The following is a 23,864-nucleotide window of genomic DNA, read 5'->3' as shown; positions in this document are numbered from 1 at the left end:
GTGTTTAGATCAGTAGAATGACTGAGGTTGGAGAGGAGAGAATGTTGGATTCAGAAAACAGAGATGATGCTATACATATAATTTCATAAGAGTTGCCAATTATGCTTAAATATTGTATGGCCTTGAAATGAGAAGCATCAGTAAACATTTCTGAAGGTATAATTGGAATAAATATATGTTATAAAAATGCTTTTAGGTTATTTTCTTCCCCAGAATTTCACTGGCAAATTGTCTCCTCCAGAACTTCTTTTAAGAAAGAATAGATTGAAAGTCTTCATACTGTTAGAAGTTATAAAGTAGGGAACTGTGTTTGAAGAACAACTTGGGCTGCCCTCCTTGAGTGGAATGTGGTCAGGACACCTCCAGAGCCCTCCTCTGTGGATGAGTGTGAGGTTGATGTATTAGGGACTGGGTGAGACTGCTAATAGGTAAAATTCTCCAATTGAAGAGAAATTTCATTTAGGCCAATAAGTTCAAACTGTTTCTCTACAAATACTCATTGTTATTTTATGTTTTAAATTGGATTCTCTAAATAAAAGCCAACTGGCTTGTGGCCTATGTAGCAACTAAAACATCAAATGGCAGGAAGGAAGTTGACGGGAAGAAACTCAGTATCTCACATTATATAGACATCCTTGAAAACTGCATGATAAATATATCAGTATATCTGCATTCACTTGATACTAAACAGTGTTCATACAAATAGACTAATTTCAACTTTTTCTGGTCTTTTCCACTCATCTTTTCTGTGTATCGTCTGCATTCAGTAAAGTGTATGAAATTAGCACTTTTCTATATCTTTTCTTCATAATGTTTTATCTTTTTTCTGACTAATATATGTCCAAATATATAATTAAAATAAAATGTAATTTCCAATAAAACAAATACAATTTTCTGAATGAGAAAGAGGAAAAAAAATTAGTACGAAATTTTTAATAATGCCAACAGATATTTATGTGTTAACCTACCGGTAGGACTTTTTCTTTTCCTATCAATGATGGAAAGCTTCTGAAGAGTCATGTGAAGTACATACTAGCATCCAGTTATAACAAAGAACTAACATCAAGAAGCAACTTGGTTTTGTGTTATAAAAATATCAAAAGAGTAATAATTTCAAGGTTTTTTTTCCTTTGGAATCTTGCTACATATCCATATTTCAAAGTATAAAATAATTTTTTCTTCAAAATGTATCATTGATGATAACCATTACCCATTTTTTTGCTTCTAAAGTTGATTTCACTTGAAACAATAGTCACTAAGAAAATTTTGTATGTACACTTCTTTCACACACTGGAAAGCAATGTCAAAACAATGGCTTATGGATGCTGTATACCCATCTTTGAAAGATAATCATTGAACTCATAATAGCATATACTGTGGGGTTCACCTTCGTCTAGTAAAACACAACTCAAGGTAAAATGTTGAACTACTGGTGTTCAAAGATAAACATCTTTGACTTTAGTTACATGAGAATTTTGAAAATTCATTTTTTTTCTCAACTGAAAACTTGTGGATAATGCATATACATCCTTCCCAAGCCTAGGGTGAAGTTATTAAAGAATGCCAACCAGTGAAGATGGTGCCAGAGCAAAGAGGCCACAGAGAGAGGAAACTGGGTGGTAACTCACTGCAGTTCACACTTGAACTCAGATTGCCTGGGCGCTGAGATCAGTAGAGTGTAACTTGGCCAGCAGTGACTTCGCATACATGGACACCGGTGCTGCCAACGGTTGCAAAGAAAAGATACAGAAAGGGGCCGGGCCTAAGAGCTTCTCAGATATTTGCTTGTAGGTTTCACAGATTTCTTCACAAGGAAAATTCGCAGCTGCTTCCAATATCCAGAAAAATATATCTCCATGTTACAGATTCAGTAAGAATTAACAAGAATATCACTTTAAAACTCAATTAACCTGTTTGTGTGCTCGCATGTTTGTGTGAGCCTGAAATACATAATAGAAATATTTGCCACATACTCCTACGCTGCTCAAAGGTATTACATAATTTCAGATAAACTGAGTAGTATCTTTCCTTGCTACTCCAATTGATCACTATGGGTCTGGGTAGGGCCAAAGTTTAGAAGGAAACCTAACACTCTTCATTTTTCACCAGGAGGAAAATTTAGAGATACAGATATCCCACCCAATAGACCAAGTTGAAGAGCAGGAACGATGTAGGGAAAAAGACCCGAGAATATGAGTCTAGTTCCAAGATGTCTATGTGAATACGCCCTTTTCTCCAAGATCCTGATTTGCATTCTTCATAGCAGCAGAAGAAGCTCTGACAGTCTTTCCCATCCAGACACTCATAGACACAGGTGTCTTCAAATTCCTGCCAGTACACGGAATTGTTTAGGGTAACCATTGCCGGTGGTGGTGGACTCATATCAAGGAGAGAATAGTTCTGCTGGCAACAAGAAAAACACAAATATCAACATGAGATGAATCAAGATCAGCCCAAGGTGTATTAAGAAATAAGTACAGTTTATGCCTGTTCAATAAATAAAGAGGACTGTGCCATGCCCTATGCCCACCCTCATTCCTGCTCTGAAAAGTTCAGTCTTTGCAAATTTAATGCATGAAAAACTACAGTGACGTTTGCAAATCTTGTATTTCTTGGGTTACTGATAAGGGAGAATAAGCCTATTTTCAAATGTGTATTTGCAATTTCAAGTCCCTGTTCTGCCTACTTCTCTTCTGATTTGGAGTACACACACACACACACACACACACACACACACACACACACACACACACACAAAATTCCGCAAATGTTAAAAAATACATATAATAAAGTGTGGAGAAGTAAAGTTCTTTTTTTTTAAATTATCAAACAGTATTTTTAAAAAGTACATAAGGATGATGAGAGAATCTTCTTGTTCCATGCAATTCAGGTGAAAAATGAGTTTTCAATGTGTGGATACCAGACATTGCTTGTCATCTCTAGATAGCCAAAATCTGTGTACAATTGGAATGTTATATTTTCTACTTCACAAGCTCTCCTCCTGATGTTGGAAGTCAGTATGGAGCAGACAAGGAGACAGGACAATTTACAGTCACACATAAATGAGAATAGTTTGATTAAATATATTTGTAGCTCTGTGGAGTCAAACCACAGAGAAGCAGGTAGAGATGTAGAGCATTCGGTATTACTACTGGTAGCCTTTGGGGACATCTTTTTAATTAGGAAGTGATTGTGTGTGAGGACCGACCTTAATCAAGATGTCCTTCGTCCTACTGTGCACAAGCCAAGAGCCAGACAGGAGCATCATGGTGCAGCTGTCTACTTTCATCAACAATTCTAGGCAATGGGCAGAAATGAAAATTTTGCTCTAAGTTAGGTTATAATGTAGATACATATCCTCCCTCTCCCTGAGAGGGTGTAAATATCACCTGAAGGTTTGCTAAAAAAACAGATTCCTGTGTTTGTCTGAAGTATTAGTATTTTTCTAACAAACTCCAGTTGGAAAATATCTGCCTTTTTTGAAAATGGCACATGAATTCTGACAGTGTTCAGCCAGATTTTCATATTTCTTCAACACTTTGTACCTTTGTAGGGTCACACAGAGAAGCTCAACAATTACAGGCAGGCGAGCCCAACAGAAGGAGCTTGCTCAAAATGGACATCAGAAGCCTCTGCAGGGAAAGAGCTCACTAGAGAGTCAAAGGGTGCTCATGGAGGTCCCAGGCTAAAAACTATAAGATATCTGGGACAAAACTGCCTATCACACTCCCTATCCCACCTCTCGAGGTGGTCACACAGCACCGAGCTGATCTCCCTGTGCTATGTGGCTGCTTCCCACTAGCTGTCTATTTTACAATTGGTAGTGTATATATGTCAATGTTACTCTCTCACTTTGTCCCAGATTACCCTTGTTCCTCCTCGTGTACTCAAGCCTATTCTCTAGGTCTGCGTCTTTATTTTTGTCCTGCCACTAGGTTCATCAGAACGTTTTTTTATTCCACATATATGTGTTAGCATACGGTGTGTTTTTCTCTCTTTATGACTTACTTCACTCTGTATGACAGACTGTGGGTCCAGCCATCTCACTCCAAATGACTATTGTTTCACTTTATGACTAATCCATTGTACATATTGTCATATCTTCATCCATTCATCTGTCGATGGACACTTAGCTTACTTCCATGACCTGGCTATTATAAATAGTGCTGCAATGAATATTGACGTCCATGTCTCTATTTTGAATTATGGTTTTCTCAAGGTATATGCCCAGTAGTGGGATTGCAGCATCATATGGTAGTACTGTTTTGGTTTTAAAGGACCCTCCATACTGTTCTTCTTAGTTGCCGTATCAATTTACTTTCCCACCAAGAGTGCAAAAGTGTTCACTTTTCACCTTCGCAGCATTTATTTGTAGTTTTTTGTGTGATGTCCATTCTGACTGGTGTGAGGTGAAAACTTGTAGTTTTGATTTGCATTTCTCTAATGATTAGTGATGTTATCATCCTTTCATGAGTTTGTTAGCACTCTGTATATCCTCTTTGGAGAAATGTCTATTTAGGTCTTCTGCCCATTTTTGGATTGTTTTTTGAAATTACGCTGCATGAGCTGCATTTTGGAGATTAATCCTTTATCAGTTGCTTCATTTGAGGGTTTTTTTATATATATATAATTTGCTAGGCAAAAGCTTTTAAGCTTCATTAGGTTCCACTTGTTTACTTGGGTTTTTATTTCCATTTCTCTAGGTGGTTAGTCAGAAAGGATATTTCTGTGATTTCTGTAATAGAGTTTTCAAAGCTTTTGACATAATTCAAAACCCATTTATGAAAAGACTCTCCAGAAAGTAGACGTTGAAGGAACCTACCTCAACATAATAAAGTCCATATATGACAAACCCACAGACAAACCCACATCATCCTCAATGGTGAAAAACTAAAAGCATTTCCACTAACATCGGGAAAAAATTTGCCTACTCCTACTGTTATTATTCAACGGCATTTTGGAAGTTTTAGCCACGGCAATTGGAGAAAAAGAAATAAATGGAATCGCAATCGAAAACAAGCGGTAAAATTGTCACTGTTTGCAGAAGACATGATACAACACCTGGAGTACCCTAAAGATGCTACCAGAAAACTGCTAGAGCTAATCATTGAATTTGGTAAAATAGCACGATATAAAAGTAATGCACAAAAATCGCTTGAATTCCTACACACTAACGACGAAAAATCTGAAAGAGAAATTGAGGAAACATTCCCATTTACCACTGCAACAAAAAGAATAAAATTTCTAGGAATAAACTTTCCTAAGGAGACAAAAGATCTGTATGCCGAAATCTATGACACTGTTGAAAGAAATTAAAGACGATACAAACAGATGGAGAGATATATATCATGTTCTTATGTTGGAAGAATGAACAATGTGAAAATGTACTACCCTAAGCAATCTACAGGTTCAATACAATCCCTATCAAACTATCCATGGCATTTTTCACAGAACTAGTATTTTAAAATTCACAATTTGTATCGCAACACAAAAGACTACGAATAGCCAAAGCAATCCTGAGAAACAAAAGGAGCTGGAGGAATCAGCGTCCCTGACTTCAGACATACTACAAAGCTACACTAATTAAGACAGTATGTTACTGGCACAAAAACAAAACTAGATAAATTGGAACAGGATAGAAAGCTCAAAGATGAACTGACGCCCACGAGGTCACCTTATCTTTGATAATGGAGGCAAGAATATACAACGGAGAAAAGACAGCCTCTTCAATAGGTGGTGCTGAGAAAACTAGACAGCTACAAGTAAAAGAATGAAATTAGAACACTTCTTAACACCATACACAAAAATAAACTCAAAATCGATTATAGATTTAAATATAAAGCTTGACACTATAAAATTCTTAGAGGAAAATAAAATAGATATTTTAATTAAGGAGTCTCCAAGGTCATCTTCAGTCCAGCTAGGTTCCTTCCCGACTCACTCCTGTTTCGCCTGTTTGTATATTGCAGCAATATGACTTTCTCAGAACGCTGTTTCCTGGCAGCAGGTACTACTGCACACCCAGAGTGGACTAGCCTTGCATACTATGGGCTGGGAAATCGTGGCACAATTATTTGGACAACTTTCCCCAAAGCAATGTGTGGTCATCAGTGGAGCCTGCTGCTGACCCTCATCGCAGAGAGGTTGCTCATCTCTGCTTTTCCTTTTCGGAGGTAGTGGCCCGTCAACTAAACTAACATGTGGATCTTTCAGAATAGAGTTGAAGATATTGTCAGCTAACTCCCCCTTCCTCTTTCTTCTGAACTTCTGTTGAAGTTTTCTCTGACTGCGTCTTTGCACATAGCCTGGAACTTTTTCTATGAATTGTTTTTCTATGACTTTCTTCAGGGTCATTACACTTTCCTGCTTAAGAAAAATAAATTCTTCTAGCTTCTAGTTATTCTTTCTTTTGACAGTATCATTTCTACACCACTGATGTCAATATTTCTTTCTCCACTCCGAGCACTCTGGCAGTGTGAAGACTGAGAGTGGAGGAAGATATAATGTGCTCTCCGGCCTCAGGCTATTCGTTCTGATATTTCTCTGTTATTCAGCATCCCCCGCTCCCACCTGTTCACCTTACTTTTCAATGCGTTGTTATTTGGCAGCATTTGATGGCCAGAACTATATGTTCACTGTGTAAAAATGGCCTTACCTTCTGTCAGAACTACAATGATACACACTTGAAGAACTGCTGATGAAAATTGTCTGAAATGCACTGAACATACGGTGCTGATCAGCAGTTAGAAAACCAATTGTGGTGTATGCTTGGGCATAAATTATTGTCAATTTCTGAGTTCACATGTATAAAGGAATAGAAATAGTTATACGTAAAAATTGTTATATGATAAAAGCGGTAGCGCACATCAATGATTTAAAGACATATTTTTCAATTTTTCAATAAATTCTTACATTAATCCATACAATCAATATTCAAGCACATTAATAATTAAATATAACAATTTTTCTTTAAATTGTGAAACCTTACTCAATATTTAAGAGGCCTTATGTTTTCAACATCTCGGCGTCCTTTCAGTAGAATGGGTGTTGTGAGGATAAATGAGTTGATACATGTACTGGTGGAATACATTTTGGCAAAACTTGTGCAATCTTTGGCGTAACCAATTCTGCGTCTAAGAATTTAGACTAATAGTTACAAGTATGTACAGAACTGTAATGATAAAAATATGTTTACAAGTGAAAAAGTGTGGATTAGCCCTTTGTCCAGCCAAGATTGTGCATCAATCATGAACATATGATACAATTATTAAGATGATCCTATAAATTAATATTTTGACCCAGAAATGTATTTATAATTATTTTTGAGTTACAGGAATATATATGGTATACACTTTTACCCGGGGGGGGGGGTGGGTAGAAGGAGTGATTTTTTTCCCTTTATTTTCCAAATTTTCTTAATTGGACATATTTTAAAGAATTAAGTACATTTTTGAAGGGAGTACATGCATTATTCATTGGCCTCCAATAAGTGCATATGTAAACAATAATATCTTTCTATTGTAGTTTATCCAGAGTTCTCAGAAATATTTGCACTTGCAGTGCTATACGTACGGAGGGGGCTTGTAGACTTAAGCGTTCATGAATCCATCTTGAGGAATCTGGATATAGTAACTACAAGGAAATCAGAAAAAGTATTTAGAAAACTACTATGGAAATCTGCATCACAAAACACTGGTAAAGAGTAATCTTTAAAGTATGATCACATCAGTCCACGCCACTGGTAGGTGAAGCTGAAGAGTGCTTGAATGTCACATTCATATCTTTGGAATACCTGTGTTGTATTTTTAAAGACTTCTTCAACTATTTATATCATTATATAAGATCCTATGACTAAGAATCATTTACCTATCCTCCCAGAAAATCTTTGCTACTGGAACTCACCGATGTCTTTTTCTTAGTGCTAGCTGGTTTTCTACAACTTGAATAGTAGTTGAGGGTAGCATATTCCATCAAAGCAGCAAAGACAAATAAGAAGCAAACGGTCACGAAGAGGTCCATGGCTGTCACATAGGAAACACGAGGCAAGGATTTCCTGGCTATGGTGCTGAGTGTGGTCATGGTCAGCACTGTGGTTATGCCTGCACAGGGAACACATACCAAGTTGTGAAAGGGGTCACACAGAATCCCTCCATTGCGACACAGTGTTTTATTTTTATGTGACTGCTTCTTGACATTGCATAAATAGAATACATTTAATTGTAATTGTTTAATTTTGTAAGCAACAGTTCCATAAAATGTTTTATTATAGTCTTCACATTAACATTAAAATACCTGAATTAAGTTAATATCTTCCAGTTTATTCAGTTATTCTCGTACTGTTTGACATTTTGCCTCTTAAATATATTTTTAATGAAAATACAGTTTTCAGTCCCCTGTACTTTCCGTCAGTTCGTCATCTCACACTTTTTTCTGCCCAGATAAACCACTTTTTGTCTTCTTCTCTATGCAACTTGTAAACTCTTTTTCTTGAAGACTCAGCACTCTTTCTGAGGCAAACGGCTTCGTAGTACCCCAGGCAGATCTGATAATATGTAGTTTCACTATTCCTGTACCTTCTATGTACCTTACTCTTCTGCTTCTCACAGAGAATTGCATATGTCTTTGCAGTATGTCTTCCTGAACTGACTGTGTGATCATTAAGAGAAAAACTGTATCTTGCTCATCTTGCTTGCCTATTACCTAATATTGTGCCTAGCATTCTAGGCTTTTCAATAAGTGCTTTGCATAAGTGTATTGATTCTTTGATTAATTAGTTAACTAATCACACTCGATTCAATCTATTTCCTATATGTCGGCTAACACTAAAGATTTAATCAAAGACTGTGGAAAAAATTAGGAAAGGGTCATACATGTGATGAAAGAAAAACAAGAAAAGGAAATGGAGTTTACTAAAATGAAGAGTGAAATAACTGGATGATTATCATGTGAAATGCTGAGCCTGCAGGAAATTAGAACATGCAAGAGCTGTCAGACAGGCAGGCTAGTGACATAGACAACAGACTCACAAGAATAGACATTTTAACACTCCACCTCTGTGATTTAAAGGGAGTACTATAAAATACCTGCCCAGAAGTACTAATCAGGGATCAGGTATACGTGACAGATGCACACACATCAGATACCAGGTTTGCAGTTTGCATCCCAGCTACAGTTTAGTGCATATCTGGCCTGGCAATCAGCAAAGGCCAGTTGTAGAATAAATCAAACAGCACAGCATAAACAGCTTGAGTAGGTGTACAAGATAATGAACTAGAAGTCAACGGCTTCAGCCTTGCTCTTGGCTTTTCAACATTTGGTCATATAAAGTTACCTTGTTTAAAATGAGTTTCTTTAATCAATTCAGTGAAAATAGGATGCCAGGCTCTCCATGTTGTAGGTGAGCAAGTTGTGAAACTTTTTGTAAAAATGATTTGTAAATTTGAAAAGTCTACACTGTTGACAGGTATTTTTATGAAAGAAGATTTCACAATAAATATATGTCCAATTTAATTTTTTAAAAAGGTGTTGACCATGTCATCTCTACAGAATTTACAAGTAGGTATTTTTCAGTAAAATTGGGTATTTTTACCTAACTTCTTCAAAACTTTTTTCTCATGTTTTGGAACACCAGGTGCAGTTATGTTATACATCTTCATACTGTCTCAAAGATCACTGAGGCTCTGTTCATTTTAAATATTTTGGTTCCCTCTTTTCTTCTGATTAGTTAAATTTTATATGATGGTTTTCAATTATACATGACTTTTTTCCCCTGCCATTTTTCAATCTGCTCTTAAGCTCATCTAGTGATTTTTTTTCAATTCGACTATTATACATTTAACTCTAGAATTTCTTTTTTAATATACTACATCAGCTATTATCCATCTGGTCATCTGGTAATTCATTATTTTATTTTAAATCCTTGAATATTTGTAATCATACATGCTTTTACAGATAGTTTCCTGTAATTGATATTTAATCTCATAGCGTTGTGGTCAGAAAAGATACTTGATACAATTTCAATTTTCTTAAATTTACCAAGGCTTGATTTGTGACCCAAGATATGATCTATCTTGGAGAATGTTCCATGAGCAATTCAGAAAAATGTATATTCTGTTGTGTTTGATCAAATGTCCTATCTGTTGATTCAACATCAGAGTTGCATTTTTTTTACATCTTTATTGGAGTGTAATTGCTTTACAATGGTGTGTTAGTTTCTGCTTTATAACAAAGTGAACCACTTATACATATGTTCCCATATATCTTCCCTCTTGCGTCTCGCTCCCTCCCACCCTCATTATCCTACCACTCTAGGTAATCACAAAGCACAGAGCTAATATCTCCCTGTGCTATGCGGCTGCTTCCCACTAGCTATCTATTTTTTGTTTCGTAGTGTACGTTTGGGAGTGTATTTTACGTTTGGCCTGCAGTTTTCTTTGTGACGTCCTTGTCTGCTTTTGGTATCAGGGTGATGGTGGCTTCGTAGAATGAGTCTGGGAGTGTTCCACCCTCTGCTATATTTTGGAAGAGTTTGACAAGGATAGGTGTCAGCTCCTCTCTAAATGTTTCAAAGTGCCTGTGAAGCCATCTGGTCCTGGACTTTTGTTTGTTGAAAGATTTTTAATCAAAGTTTCAATGTCAGTGCCTGTGGTTGTTCTGTTAATATTTTCTATTTCTTCCTGATTCAGCGTTTGCAGGTTGTGCAACTCTAAGAATTTGTTCATTTCTTCCAGGTTGTCTATTTTATTGGCGTAGAGTTGTTTGTAGTAATCTTTCATCTTTTGTATTTCTGCAGTGTCAGTTTTTACTTCTCCATTTTCGTTTATAATTCTATTGATTTGAGTCATTTCCCTTTTTTGCTTGATGAGTTTGGCTAATGGTTTATCAGTTTTATCTTCGCAAATAACCAGGTTTTAGTTTTATTGATCTTTGCTATCGTTTTCTTCATTTCTTTTTCATGTATTTCTCATCTGATCTTTATGATTTCTTTCCTTCTGCTAACTTTGGGGTTCTTTTGTTCTTCTTTTTCTAATTGCTTTAGGTGCAAGATTAGGTTGTTTAACCTCTTCAATAAGTGGTGCTGGGAAAACTGGACAGGTACATGTAGAAGTATGACATTAGATCACTCCCTAACAGCATGCAGAAAAATAAGCTCAAAATGGATTAAAGACCTAAATGTACGGCCAGAAACTTTCAAACTCTTAGAGGAAAACATACACAGAAGACTCTAAGACTAAGTCACAGCAAGATCCTTTTTGACCCACCTCCTAGAGAAATGGAAATAAAAACAAAATAAATGGGACCTAATGAAACTTCAAAGCTTTTGCACAGCAAAGGAAACCATAAACAAGACCAAAAGACATCCCTCAGAATGGGAGAAAATATTTGTCAATGAAGCAACTGACAAAGGATTAATTTCCAATATTTACAAGCAGCTCATGCAGCTCAATAACAAAAAAAAAAAAAAACCAAACAACCCAATCCAAAAATGGGCAGAAGACCTAAATAGACATTTCTCCAAAGAAGATATACAGGTTGCCTACAAACACATGAAAGGATGCTCAACATCATTAATCATTAGAGAAATGCAAATCAAAACTACAATGAGATATCATCTCACACCAGTCAGAATGGCCATCATCAAAAAATCTAGAAACAATAACTGCTGGAGGGGGTGTGGAGAAAATGGAACACTCTGTACTGCTGGTGGGAATGTGAATTGGTACAGGCACTATGGAGAACAATATGGAGGTTCCTTAAAAAACTACAAATAGAACTGCCATATGACCCAGGAATCCCACTACTGGGCATATACCCTGAGAAAACCATAATTCAAAAAGATCATGTACCAAAATGTTCGCTGCAGCTCTATTTACAATAGCCAGGAGATGGAAACAACCTAAGTGCCCATTGTCGATGGATAAAGATGTGCCACACAATGGAATGCAATGGAATATTACTCAGCTATAAAAAGAAACGAAATTGAGCTATTTGTAATGAGGTGGCTAGACCTAGAGTCTGTCATACAGAGTGAAGTAAGTCAGAAAGAGAAAGACAAGTACCGTATGCTAACACATATATATGGAATTTAAGGGAAAAAATGTGAAGAACATAGGGGTAAGACAGGAATAAAGACACAGACCTACTTGAGAACGGCCTTGAGGATATGGGGAGGGGGAAGGGTGAGATGTAACAAAGCGCGAGAGAGGCATGGACGTATATACACTACCAAACGTAAGATAGATAGCTAGTGGGAAGCAGCCGAATAGCACAGGGAGATCAGCTCAGTGCTTGGTGACAGCTTGGAGGGGTGGGATAGGGAGGGTGGGAGGGAGGGAGACGCAAAAGGGAAGAGATATGGCTACATACGTATATGTATAACTGACTCACTTTGTTATAAAGCAGAAACTAACACACCATTGTAAAGCAATTATAGCCCAATAAACATGTTAAAAAAAATCCAAGAAAGCCTTGCCTAAATGAAAAAAAAAATTAGGTTGTTTATTCGAGATGTTTCCTGTTTCTTAAATTAGGATTCTATTGCTATAAATTTCCCACTTAGAACTGCTTTTGCTGCATCCCATAGGTTATGGTTCGTTTTGTCTCCATTTTCATTTGTTTCTAGGTATTTTTTTATTTCCTCTTAGATTTCTTCAGTGATCACCTCGTTATTAAGTAGTGTATTATTTAGCCTCCATGTGTTTGTATTTTTTACAGATCTTTTCCTGTAATTGATATCTAGTCTCATAGCGTTGTGGTCAGAAAAGATAATTGATACCACTTCAATTTTCTTAAATTTACCAAGGCTTGATTTGTGACCCAAGATATGATCTATCCTGGAGAATGTTCCATGAGCAATTCAGAAAAATGTATATTCTGTTGTGTTTGATCGAATGTCCTAAAAATATCAAATCCATCTTGTTTAATGTAGCATTTAAAGCTTGTGTTTCCTTATTTATTTTCATTTTGGATGATCGGTCCTTTGGTGAAAGTAGGGTGTTAAAGTCCCCTACTATGAATGTGTTACTGTTGATTTCCCCTTTTATGACTGTTAGTATTTGCCTTATGTGTTTAGGTGCTCCTAATTTGGATACATAAATATTTACAATTGTAATATCTTCTTCTTGGATAGATCCCTTGATCATTATGTAGTGTCCGTCTTCGTCTCTTCTAATAGTCTTTATTATAAAGTCTATTTTGTCTGATATGAGAATTGTTACTCCAGCTTTCTTTTGGTTTCCACTAGCATGTCTCTAGGTCTGTTATGGGTCTCTTGTAGACAGCATATACATGGGTTTGTTTTTGTATCCATTCAGCTACTCTGTGTCTTTTGGTGGGAGCATTTAAACCATATAAATAAGGTAATTATCGATATGTATTATCGATATGTATGTTCTTATTCTTATTTCTTAATTGTTTTGTGTTTGTTATTGTAGGTCTTTTCCTTGCCTTGTGTTTCTTGCCTAGAGAAGATTCTTTAGCATTTGTTGTAAAGCTTGTTTGGTGGTTTTGAACTCAGTTTTTGCTTGTGTGTAAATGTTTTAATTTCTCCATCAAATCTGAATGATACCCTTGCTGGGTAATCTTGGTTGTAGGATTTTCTCCTTCATCACTTTAAATATGTCCTGCCAGTCCCTTCTGGCTTGCAGAGTTTCTGCTGAAAGGTCAGCTGTTAACCTTATGGGGATTCCCTTGTGTGTTATTTTTCCCTTGCTGCTTTTAATATGTTTTCTTTGTATTTAATTTTGACAGTTTGATTACTATGTGTTTTGGCGTGTTTCTCCTTGGATTTATCCTGTATGGGACTCTGTGCTTCCTGGACCTGATTAACTATTTCCTTTCCCATATTAGGGAAGTTTTCAACTATAATCTCTTCAAATATTTTCTCAGTTCCTTTCTTTTTCTCTTCTTCTTCTGGAACACCTACAATTTGAATATCGGTTTGTTTAATGTTGTCCCAGAGGTCTCTGAGACTGTCCTCAGTTCTTTTCTTTCACTTTATTCTGCTCTGCAGTAGTTATTTCCACTACGTTATCTTCCAGGTCACTTTTCCGTTCTTCTGCCACAGTTTTTCTGCTATTGATCCCTTCTAGAGTATTTTAATTTCATTTATTGTGTTCTTCATCGTTGCTTGTTTTCTCTTTAGTTCTTCTAGGTCCTTGTTAAATGATTCTTGCATTTCTTTTCTATCCTATTTCCAAGATTTTTGATCATCTTTACTATCATTATTATAAATTCCTTTTCAGGTAGACTGCCTATTTCCTCTTCATTTGTTAGGTGTAGTGGGATTTTATCTTTCTCCTTCATCTGCTGTGTATTTTTCTGTCTTCTCATTTTGCTTATCTCACTGTGTTTGGGGTCTCCGTTTTGCTGGAGGCAGGTTCATAGTTCCCATTCTTTTTGATGTCTGTCCTCAGTAGCTAAAGTTGGTCCAGTGGATTGTGTAGGCTTACTGGTGGAGGGGAGTGGTGCCTGTGTTCCGGTGGATGAGGCTGGATCTTGTCTTTCTGGTGAGCAGGTCCACATTTTGTGGTGTGTTTTGAGATGTGTGTGGACTTATGATTTTAGGCGGCCTCTCTGCTAATGGGTGGGGTTGTGTTCCTATCTTGCTAGTTGTTTGACATAGGGTGTCCAGCAGTGTAGCTTGCTCGTCGTTGAGTGAAGCTGGGTGCTGGTGTTGAGATAGATATCGCTGGGAGATTTTCGCCGTGTGATATTATGTGGAGCTGGGAGGTCTCTTGTGGACCAGTGTCCTGAAGTTGCCTCTCCCACCTCAGAGGCACAACACTGACTCCTGGCTGCAGCACCAAGAGCCTGATTTTTAAAAGCCAACAGAAAATGTTCAATGTAATATAGAAGACTGTAAATATTTTAAAATTTAAGCAGTTCCCTCTTTTCTGAAAGAAATTTGAGGGGAACCTTTATATGCTACATTGCCTGTGTTAATAAAATATGGAAAGGCAAAATTCCTATCATTAAAAAAAAACATATACAACATGTTGCACAATCACAATCTTAAAACCACCGAAATTTAATGTTTTCTTAAGAGGACTTTGGTTGCCAGAAAAAAAATCATGAGAAGAATTTTTAGATTATAGATAGGTAAAATAATATAGATAGAAAGTTTAACCTCAAATTTTAAGTGGCACACATGGACTTCTACAGTCAGGAAGAACAGTCTAAATTATCTACCTAAAAACAAGCATGAATCAAGTAGCCTTCAAATTAGATCAGTTACATTTGAGCTAGGCTTTTTATTGAAAATATTTTTATGAATACTTCTATGTTAAACAAAATGGTAGCAAAGATTTTTTGAAACTCACCTAATGCTGTTCTTGCTGGTGTAGCATCTTTTTTGATCCAAAATGATACCCAGGATAAAACCACAGTCAGTATACAAGGAATGTATGTTTGAATAGTGAAGTATCCCATTCTTCTACTCAATTCAAAATATATAGTCATGACAACATAATCACCTGTAATAAAACATTGTCAAAATTAACTTTCTTGTGTTAAAATAATTCAAAGAAATAAATTATTAAAACATTTTGTTAAATGAATAACGGATAAATATATTCAAGTACAACATTCATCAAACTGGGGAGTCAAAATTCTGGGGCTCTTAATTTTTATCATATCCGTGGTCCTGTGAGGCATTTTAGTGTAAAAGGCACAAAAAGATATGTATTAATTAGAAGTGATAGATATGCACATTTATTCCACAGGAGATCATTATCTAATGTTCAGCTGTATGTTGCATGCTTAAAATCAAGGATAACAAATCAACCCTCAAGTAAATCCATTTTCATTTTGCTTTCTTAACAGTAACAGATGTACACATAAACTTTCAAATCTAAACTCCTGTAACAAATTTATATTTCTATTTTTTAGTATGAATTGCATCTTGCTACCACTGTAAATTTTCAAAACTTTATTATGGTCTAGTTGTGACCCAGGGTAAGCCACCCCAAAATGTGTCTAAATAGCATATTGATTATTTTGAATTAATGTTACTTAAGAAATGCCAACATAAGAGGGACACTCTGACTCTCCTCTCTGTATCTGAAAGCAGAAAAAAAAATCTCTCATGTGAAAGGGGCACTCCCCGCACCTAGAGGTAGGACTTCCTTATCACAAAGAAGCCTGTATAAAAAAACCTTGTCCCGTGTCAATTTTACAATTAGTCCAGCCACAACAACTCAAGGGGGGATGATGCGGAATTACTCCGTCCCCAACAGTCTACACCGTTCTGCATGAAATGCCCCTTGCACCTATATTCTTTGCACTCCTGGTCTCCCCAGGTCCTCTGATTTGCCAAGATCCTTCCTCAATTGCTGCTGCATCCCTTCCCTACTGCCTAAGATGCTTTTCTTTTCCTATCACTTGCATCCAGATAGTTACAAGTCAACTTTGAAGCGCAGCTTAGAAATCATTTAGCCTGCCAGGAAGCGTTCCTTATCTGTTCCTAACAACTGCAATAAAGTTATTTCTATAATTACCTATAAAAACAATGTTGTCTTAAGAACAATAAATTAGTTGGGTTATAGAATATATGTCTTGTTTATCAATGTTACTTGGTAAGCAATCAACTGGTAATTGTTTAATGAAAAGATCACCATGAAAGTCCCATTTTTACTTAAAAATATTGATAGGGAGACCATATTAAGCCAGTATAAAATTATACCTCTCATTAAATTAGAATATTTATTGAGGAATGTGGTGTTCCGTTTTAGCAATATTCAGGATGGCTGATAGAACATCAATTATTGAGCTCATTTTTCCAAGAAACATTTAAATATTTTAGCAAATTCCAGTATAAAGGAATCCGAATGATTAACCTGGAGCAATAAATAAAACCCACAAATATAGTTTTCTAAGTAATATGAAAGTCAAGTTACATCATTTCCTTGGGAAATTTTATTGAATTATGTGTGACATTTAAATGTTTATGAATTTACAGAAAACAGTAGACAGAAAAGCAAAACCTAATAAATCACCCTAACTGTTACGAACACACCCAAGTGGAATATACAAAGAGTTGAATAATTTCTTCAACCACCATTGTCATTTCCTAAAATAAACAGTAGGACAACTCCAGAGTAGGCACATAATTCATTTTAGCAAATACATCCTCTTTGGCCTAACCTGAGGTGAACAGGTACCCCAAATCTTGGGTTCAGACTACCCCTTTGCCTAACTCAGAGGTCTGCCTGAACGTCCCACTGTCAGGTGTGAAAGTAGGAAGGGACAGTCAAGGACACATTTTGAAGCCAGATTATTTTAAAATAACTTCTTTTTTCTTTCTTTCTTCTTTCTTTCATTCTTTTTTTTTCTTTGTTCTTTCTTCCTCTTTCATTCTTTCTTTCTTTCTTATTTTTGGCTGTGTTGGGTCTTCATTGCTGCACGGATGCTTTCTCTAGTTGCATGTGGAATCTTCCTTGACCAGGGCTCAAACCCGTGTCTCCTGCATTGGCAGGAGGATTCTTAACTATTGCACCACCAGGGGAAGTCTTGGCTCTTGGTGAGGTTCTGGGACACACCACAGAAACTGGTTCCAGAGAACCCCCTCGTTCCTATTTTCCAGCTCTACTTGGAGAAGCGGGGGCAGGAAGAATTGTGATTTCCGGCTTCGCTGGCCCCTACAGGAAGACCAACGAAAAGCCAATATGCTACTCATCCCAAATTGGCTAGGGCAAAAGAAATAAGGAAAAATAGAGATAAAAGAGGGATGAAACCTGCACCAGTGAGAAGGAGCTGTGAAAGAGGAAAGGTTTCCACACCCTAGGAAGCCCCTTCACGGGCGGAGACTGTGGGTAGCGGAAGGCAGAAGGCTCGTAGCCAGGGAGGAGAGTGCAGCATCAGGGGTTCAGAGGGCAAAGCAGAGAGATTTCCACACAGAGGATCAGTGACGACCAGTTCTCACCAGCCTGAGAGGCTTGTTTGCACACTCGCCAGAATGGGTGGGGGTGCGAGTTGAGTTTCAGGCTTCGGTCAGATCCCAGGGAAAGGTTTGGGTTGGCTGCATGAACACAGCCTGAAGGGAGCTAATGCAACACTGCTGGCCAGGAGGGAGTCCGGGAAAATGTCTGGAGCTGCTGAAGAATCGTTTTTTTTGCTTCTGTTTCCTGGTGTGCAAAGAGAGGGGATTAGGAGTGCCGCTTAAAGGAGATCCAGGCATGGGCGCAAGCCACGGCTATTAACGCACACCTCAGAGACGGGAATGAGATGCTAAGGCTGGTGCTGTAGCCACCAAGAAGCTTGTGTGGAAGCACAAGTCACTCTCCACACCTCTTGTCCCAGGGGCCTGTGCAGCCCACCACTGCCAGGGTCCTGTAATACAGGGACCACTTCCCCTGAAGAACACGGCGCACCTCAGGCTGTTGCAATGTCATGCTGGCCTCTGCCGTTGCAGGTTCGCTCCGCTTTCTGTACCTCTCCCGCCACCCGGGTTGAATGAATCAGAGCCCCCGAATCAGCTGCTACTTAAACCCTGTCCTATCTGAGCGAAGTACAGATGCCTGCCCTCAGGCGACCTCCATGCAGAGTGGATTAAATATCCACAACCAGCTTGATGTACCGTGTACCTGTGGAGTACCTGAATAGACAACGTATCATCCCAAACTGACAAGGTGGACTTTGCGAGCAAAGATTATATATATATTTTTTTTTCTTTATTCTCTTTTGTGAGTACGTATGTGGAGGCTTCTGTGTGTCATTCAGTCGGTATAACTTTTTAGCACTAGTTATCATGGTGGACCTGATTTTTAGTGTGTTTGTTCTTTTTTTTCTTTTTTTATTACTTAAAACATTTATAAAATAATTTTTTATTTTTCAGTCTAGTAACATTTTATTTTACCTTTTTCTTTCGTCTTTCTTTTTTCTCAATTTTATTCTGAACCGTGTGGATGACAGGCTCTTGGTGCTCCAGCAAGACTTAACGGATGTGCCGTTGAGGTGGGAGAGCCAAGTTCAGGACACTGGCCCACAAGAGACCTCCAAGCCCAACGTAATATAAAAACAGTGAAAATCTCCTACAGATCTCCACCTCAACACAAAGACCCAGATACACTCAACGACCAGAAAGCTACAGTGCTGGACACCCCATACCAAACAACTAGCAATACAGGAACACAACACCATCGACTAGCAGAGAGGCTGTCTATAACCATAATAATACCATGGACACCACAAAACAAACCACCAGGGCAGACCAGCCAACCAGAAAAACAATATCCTGCCTCATTCACCAGAACACAGTCACTATCACCTCCACCAGGAAGTCTACACAACCCACTGAACCAAATTTAACCACTGGGGACAGACACCAAAAACAGCAGGAACTAGCAACCTGCAGCCTGCGAAAAGGAGACTCCCAAACACAGTAAGTTAAGCAAAATGAGTAGACAGAGAAACACACAGCAGGTGAAGGAGCAAAGACAAAAGCCACAAGATGTAACAGATGAAGAGGAAATAGGCAGTCTACCTGAAAAATAATTCACAATAATGATAGTAAAGATGATCCAAAATCTTGTAAATAAAATGGAAAATACACGAAACGTTTAACAAGGAAATAGAAGAACCAAAAAGCAAACTGTGATGAACAACACAATAAATGAAATTAAAAATTCTCTAGAAGGGATCAATAGCAAAATAACTGTGGCAGAAACACGGATCAGTCACCTTCAAGATAAAACAGTGTAAATACCACAGATCATAATAAAGAAAAAAGAATGAAAAGAATTGAGGACAGTCTCAGAGACTTCTGGGACATTAAATGCACCAGCATTCGAATTATAGGGGTCACAGAAAAAGAAAAGATAAAGAAAGTTAGAAAATATTTGAAGGGATTACAGTTGAAAACTTCCTTAATATGGGAAAGGAAATAGTTAAGTCCAGGAGCACAGAACGTCCCATTCAGGATAAATCCAAGGAGAAACATGCCAAGACACATATTAATCACACTATCAAAAATTAAAGAAAAAACTTTAAAAGCAGCAAGGGAGAAACAATGAAAAACACACAAAGGTATCCCCTTAAGATTAACAGCTGATCTCTCAGCAGAAACTCTACAAGAAGAGACTGGCAAGACATATTTAAGGTGATGACAAGAGAAAATCTACAACCAAGATTACCCAGCAAAGATCTCATTCAGATTTGCCAGAGGAAAACCTTTATAGACAAGCAAAAGCTAAGAGAATTCAGCACCACCAAAACAGCTTTACAACAATTGCTAAGAAATGTCTCTAGGCAGGAAACACAAGTGGAGGGAAAGAACTACTATAAAAAACCCAAACAATTAAGAAAATGGTATGAGGAACATACATATCGATAATTACCTTAAATGTAAATGGATTAAATGTTCCAACCAAAAGACACAGAAAGGCAGAATGGATAGAAAAACAAGACCCATATGTATGCTATCAACAAAGGACCCACTTCAGACCTAGGAATACTAAAGAATGAAAGAGAGGGGATGGAAAAAGATATTCCATGCAAATGGAAATCAAAAGGAAGTTGGAGAGGAAATTCCCATGACAAAATAGACTTTAAGACAAACACTACATAATGATCAAGGGTTCGATCCAAGAATATATAACAATTGTAAATATTTATGTACCTAACATAAGAGCACCTCAATATATAAGGTAAATACTAACAGCCACAAAAGGGGAAATCGACAGTAACAAATCATAATAGGAGACTTTAACACCCCACTTTCACCAAAGGACAGATCAGTCAAATGAAAATAAATAAGGAAACAGAAGCTTTAATAGATATATTAAACAAGATGGACTTAATTGATAATTTTAGGACATTCCATTAAAAAACAACAGAATACACATTCTTCTCAAGTACTCATGGATCATTCTCCAGGATAGATTGTATCTTGGGTCACAAATCAAGCCGTGGTATATTTAAAAAAAGTGAAATCGTATCAAGTATCTTTTCTGACCACAATGCTCTGAGACTAGATATAAGTTACAGGCAAAAATCTGTAAAAAATACAAACTCATGGAAGCTAAACAAAACACTACACAATAACCAAGAAATAACTGAAGAAATCTAAGAGGAAATCAAAAAGCACATAGAAATAAATCACAATGAAAACAAGACGACCCAGAACTTACCGGATGCAGCAAAATAAGTTCTAAGAAGGAAGTTTATAGCAATACAATCCTACCATAAGAAACAGGAAACATCTCAAATAAACAACCTAACCTTGCACCGAAAGCAATTAGAGAAAGGAGAACAAAAAATCTCCACAGTTAGCAGAAGGAAAGAAATCATAAAGACCTCATCAGAAATAAATGAAAAAGAAATGAAGGAAATGATAGCAAAGATCAATAAAACTAAAAGCTGGTTCTTTGAAAAGATAAACAAAATTGATAAACCATTAGCCATACTCATGAAGAAAAATAGGGAGGACGCTAGTAAATACAATTAGAAATGAAAAAGAAATAACAACCGACATTGCAGAAATTCAAAGGATCATGAGCGATTACTACGAGCAACTATATGCCAATGAAAAGGACGACCTGGAAGAAATGGACAAATTCTTAGAAAGGCACAACATTCAGAGACTTAACAAGGCAGAAATAGAAAATATGAATAGACCAATCACAAACACTGAAATTGAAACTGATTAAAAACCTTCCAACAAACAAAATCCCAGGACCAGTTGGCTTTACAGTTGAATTCTATGAAACATTTAGAGAAGTGTTAACACTTATCCTTCTCAAACTCTTCCAAAATATTGCAGAGAGAGAAACACACCTAAACTCATTCTACGAGGCCACCATCACCCTGATACAAAAACCAAAGATGTCACAAAGAAACCTACAGGCCAATACCACTGATGAACGTAGTTGCAAAAATCCTCAACAAAATACTAGCAAACAGAATCCAACAGCACATTAAAAAGATCATACATCATGATCAAGTGGAGTTTATTGCAGGAATGCAAGGAATCTTCAATATATGTAAAGCAATCAATACGAAACACCATATTTATTAACAAAATGGAGAAAAACCATATGATCATATCTATAGTTGGAAAGTTTTCAAATAATTCCACACCCATTTATGATAAAAAAAAAAACCCTCCAAAAAGTAGACCTAGAGGGAACTTTCCTCAACATAGTAAAGGCCATATATGACAAACCCACAGCCAACATCGACCTCAGTGGTGAAAAACTGAAACCATTTCCACTAAGTTAAGGAACAAAACAATGTTGCCCAGTATCATCACTATTATTTAATATAGCTCTGGAAGTTTTCGCCACAGCAATTGGAGAAGAAAAAGAATAAAAGCAATTCAAATCGGAAAAGAAGAGGCAAACTTCTCACTGTTTGCAGATGACATGATACTATACATAGAGAATCCGAAAGATGGTACCAGAAAAGTACTGAGTTAATGAGTTTGGTCAAGTAGCAGGATACAAAATTAGTTCACAGAAATCTCTTGTATTCCTATACACTAATGATGAAATATCTGAAAGTGAAATTAAGAAAAAACTCCCATTTACCCATTTGCTCTGCAACAAGAGAAGCCACTACATTGAGAAGCCCGCACACCGATATAAATAGTCCCCACTCTCCACCACTAAGGAAAGCCCATGCACAGCAAGGAAGACCCAACGCAACCAAAAGTTAAAACATTTAAAAAAACTCTCCTAATTTCTTCTGTCTTCCCGGCAGTTGAGCCCAACGTAATGTTTATTATGTTGCTGCATCCGTTCCTAGTTTACTCATTAATCTTTTATGTTCATCATGTTTTTCTAGTGAGACTGAAAGCTCCTTGCTCCAGTGAATGTTTTTCATACTTTTCTTAACCCTCAATAGCATAAAAATTACTCCGGCTACTACCTCAACTCCACCAGTCCCTCCATTTGCCACTTCCCTTTCTCTTAGGGTTAATTTTAAAACAAGTTGTGTTCAACCTGCCTTCACCTTTCCTTTTGTTTAACATCATCTTGCTTACAACTGAAAAGGAATATCAGTATCAATGTTTGACATTTAAATGTTAGATCACCCAGTTTGGTTACCCTCTTTTGCTCAGCCTTACACCCCAAAAGTCTGCTAGTTTATTTCAAATTCTCCAGGAATGTAATTACATTATTAATTTAAGTGACTATTTTGGTAAAAACTTCCCCCAAACATGTCCCTTTATGTAGTTTCCAAAGTATATTTATATAATTATGATCTTCCATTCTTTTAACCTTATCAATATTTAATATTTAAACATAAATGTTATTTCTCACCTTTACTATTGTGACATTTGTGAAGTTTTCTTTTCTCTGCTGATCAGTTTTTAAAACCTTTCTCCCTGTGTAAATGTAGCACAGCCATGAGTTTCACAAGCCCAGATTCAAACAACCGTGGATCGAAAATATTTGAAAAAATTTTTTTCCAGAAAGTTAAAAAAAGCAACCTTGAATTTGCCTTGCACGGAAAAGGACAATTGAACCTTGAGCAACAGGAGTTAGGGGCACCAACCCTCCATTCAGTTGAAGCTCCATATATACGTGCTCTTCAGTATATATGGTTCTCTGATTCCTTCGCATCTGCGGTTCTGCATATGGGGATTCAACAAACTGGGATTGTGTAGTACTGTATAGTACTTACTACAAGGAAATCCAAATATAAGTGAACATGTGCAGTTTAAACTGTGTTGTTCAAGGGTCAACAATTTACATAGCATTCATATTCTATTTACAAGTGTTTAGCATTTACTTTGTATTAGGTATTATAAATAATTTAGAGATGATTTAAAGTACACAGGAAGATGTAAGTTAAATGCAAATACTATGCCATTTTATGTAATAAGCTTGAGCTACTGGGATTTTGATATCTTTACCTGGAATGAC

General features: G+C 37.0%; 1 protein-coding gene across 2 annotated transcripts in view; it reads right to left on the bottom strand.

Moving 5' to 3' along the window:
* Nucleotides 1-2,118: 2,118 nt before the first annotated feature.
* GABRG3 (gamma-aminobutyric acid type A receptor subunit gamma3) overlaps nucleotides 2,119-23,864 on the bottom strand; it is a gene marked incomplete at both ends in the record, with an annotated part of 633,338 nt that continues 611,592 nt past the window's right edge. Inside the window, 4 exons of one of the 2 annotated variants that reach the window (XM_082648557.1) lie at nucleotides 2,119-2,400; nucleotides 7,555-7,632; nucleotides 7,903-8,099; nucleotides 15,321-15,473. In XM_082648557.1, coding sequence (XP_082504683.1) covers nucleotides 2,119-2,400; nucleotides 7,555-7,632; nucleotides 7,903-8,099; nucleotides 15,321-15,473 — 710 coding nt within the window. The remainder of the gene's footprint in view (nucleotides 2,401-7,554; nucleotides 7,633-7,902; nucleotides 8,100-15,320; nucleotides 15,474-23,864) is intronic. The other variant, XM_082648558.1, reaches the window with a different exon arrangement.

This window comes from Grampus griseus (genome assembly GCF_964374135.1).
Source record: "Grampus griseus genome assembly, chromosome: 2".
Lineage (NCBI taxonomy): Eukaryota > Metazoa > Chordata > Mammalia > Artiodactyla > Delphinidae > Grampus > Grampus griseus.
The sequence above is the reverse complement of the archived record's forward strand: the minus strand, read 5'-3'. Positions and strand labels throughout refer to the sequence as shown.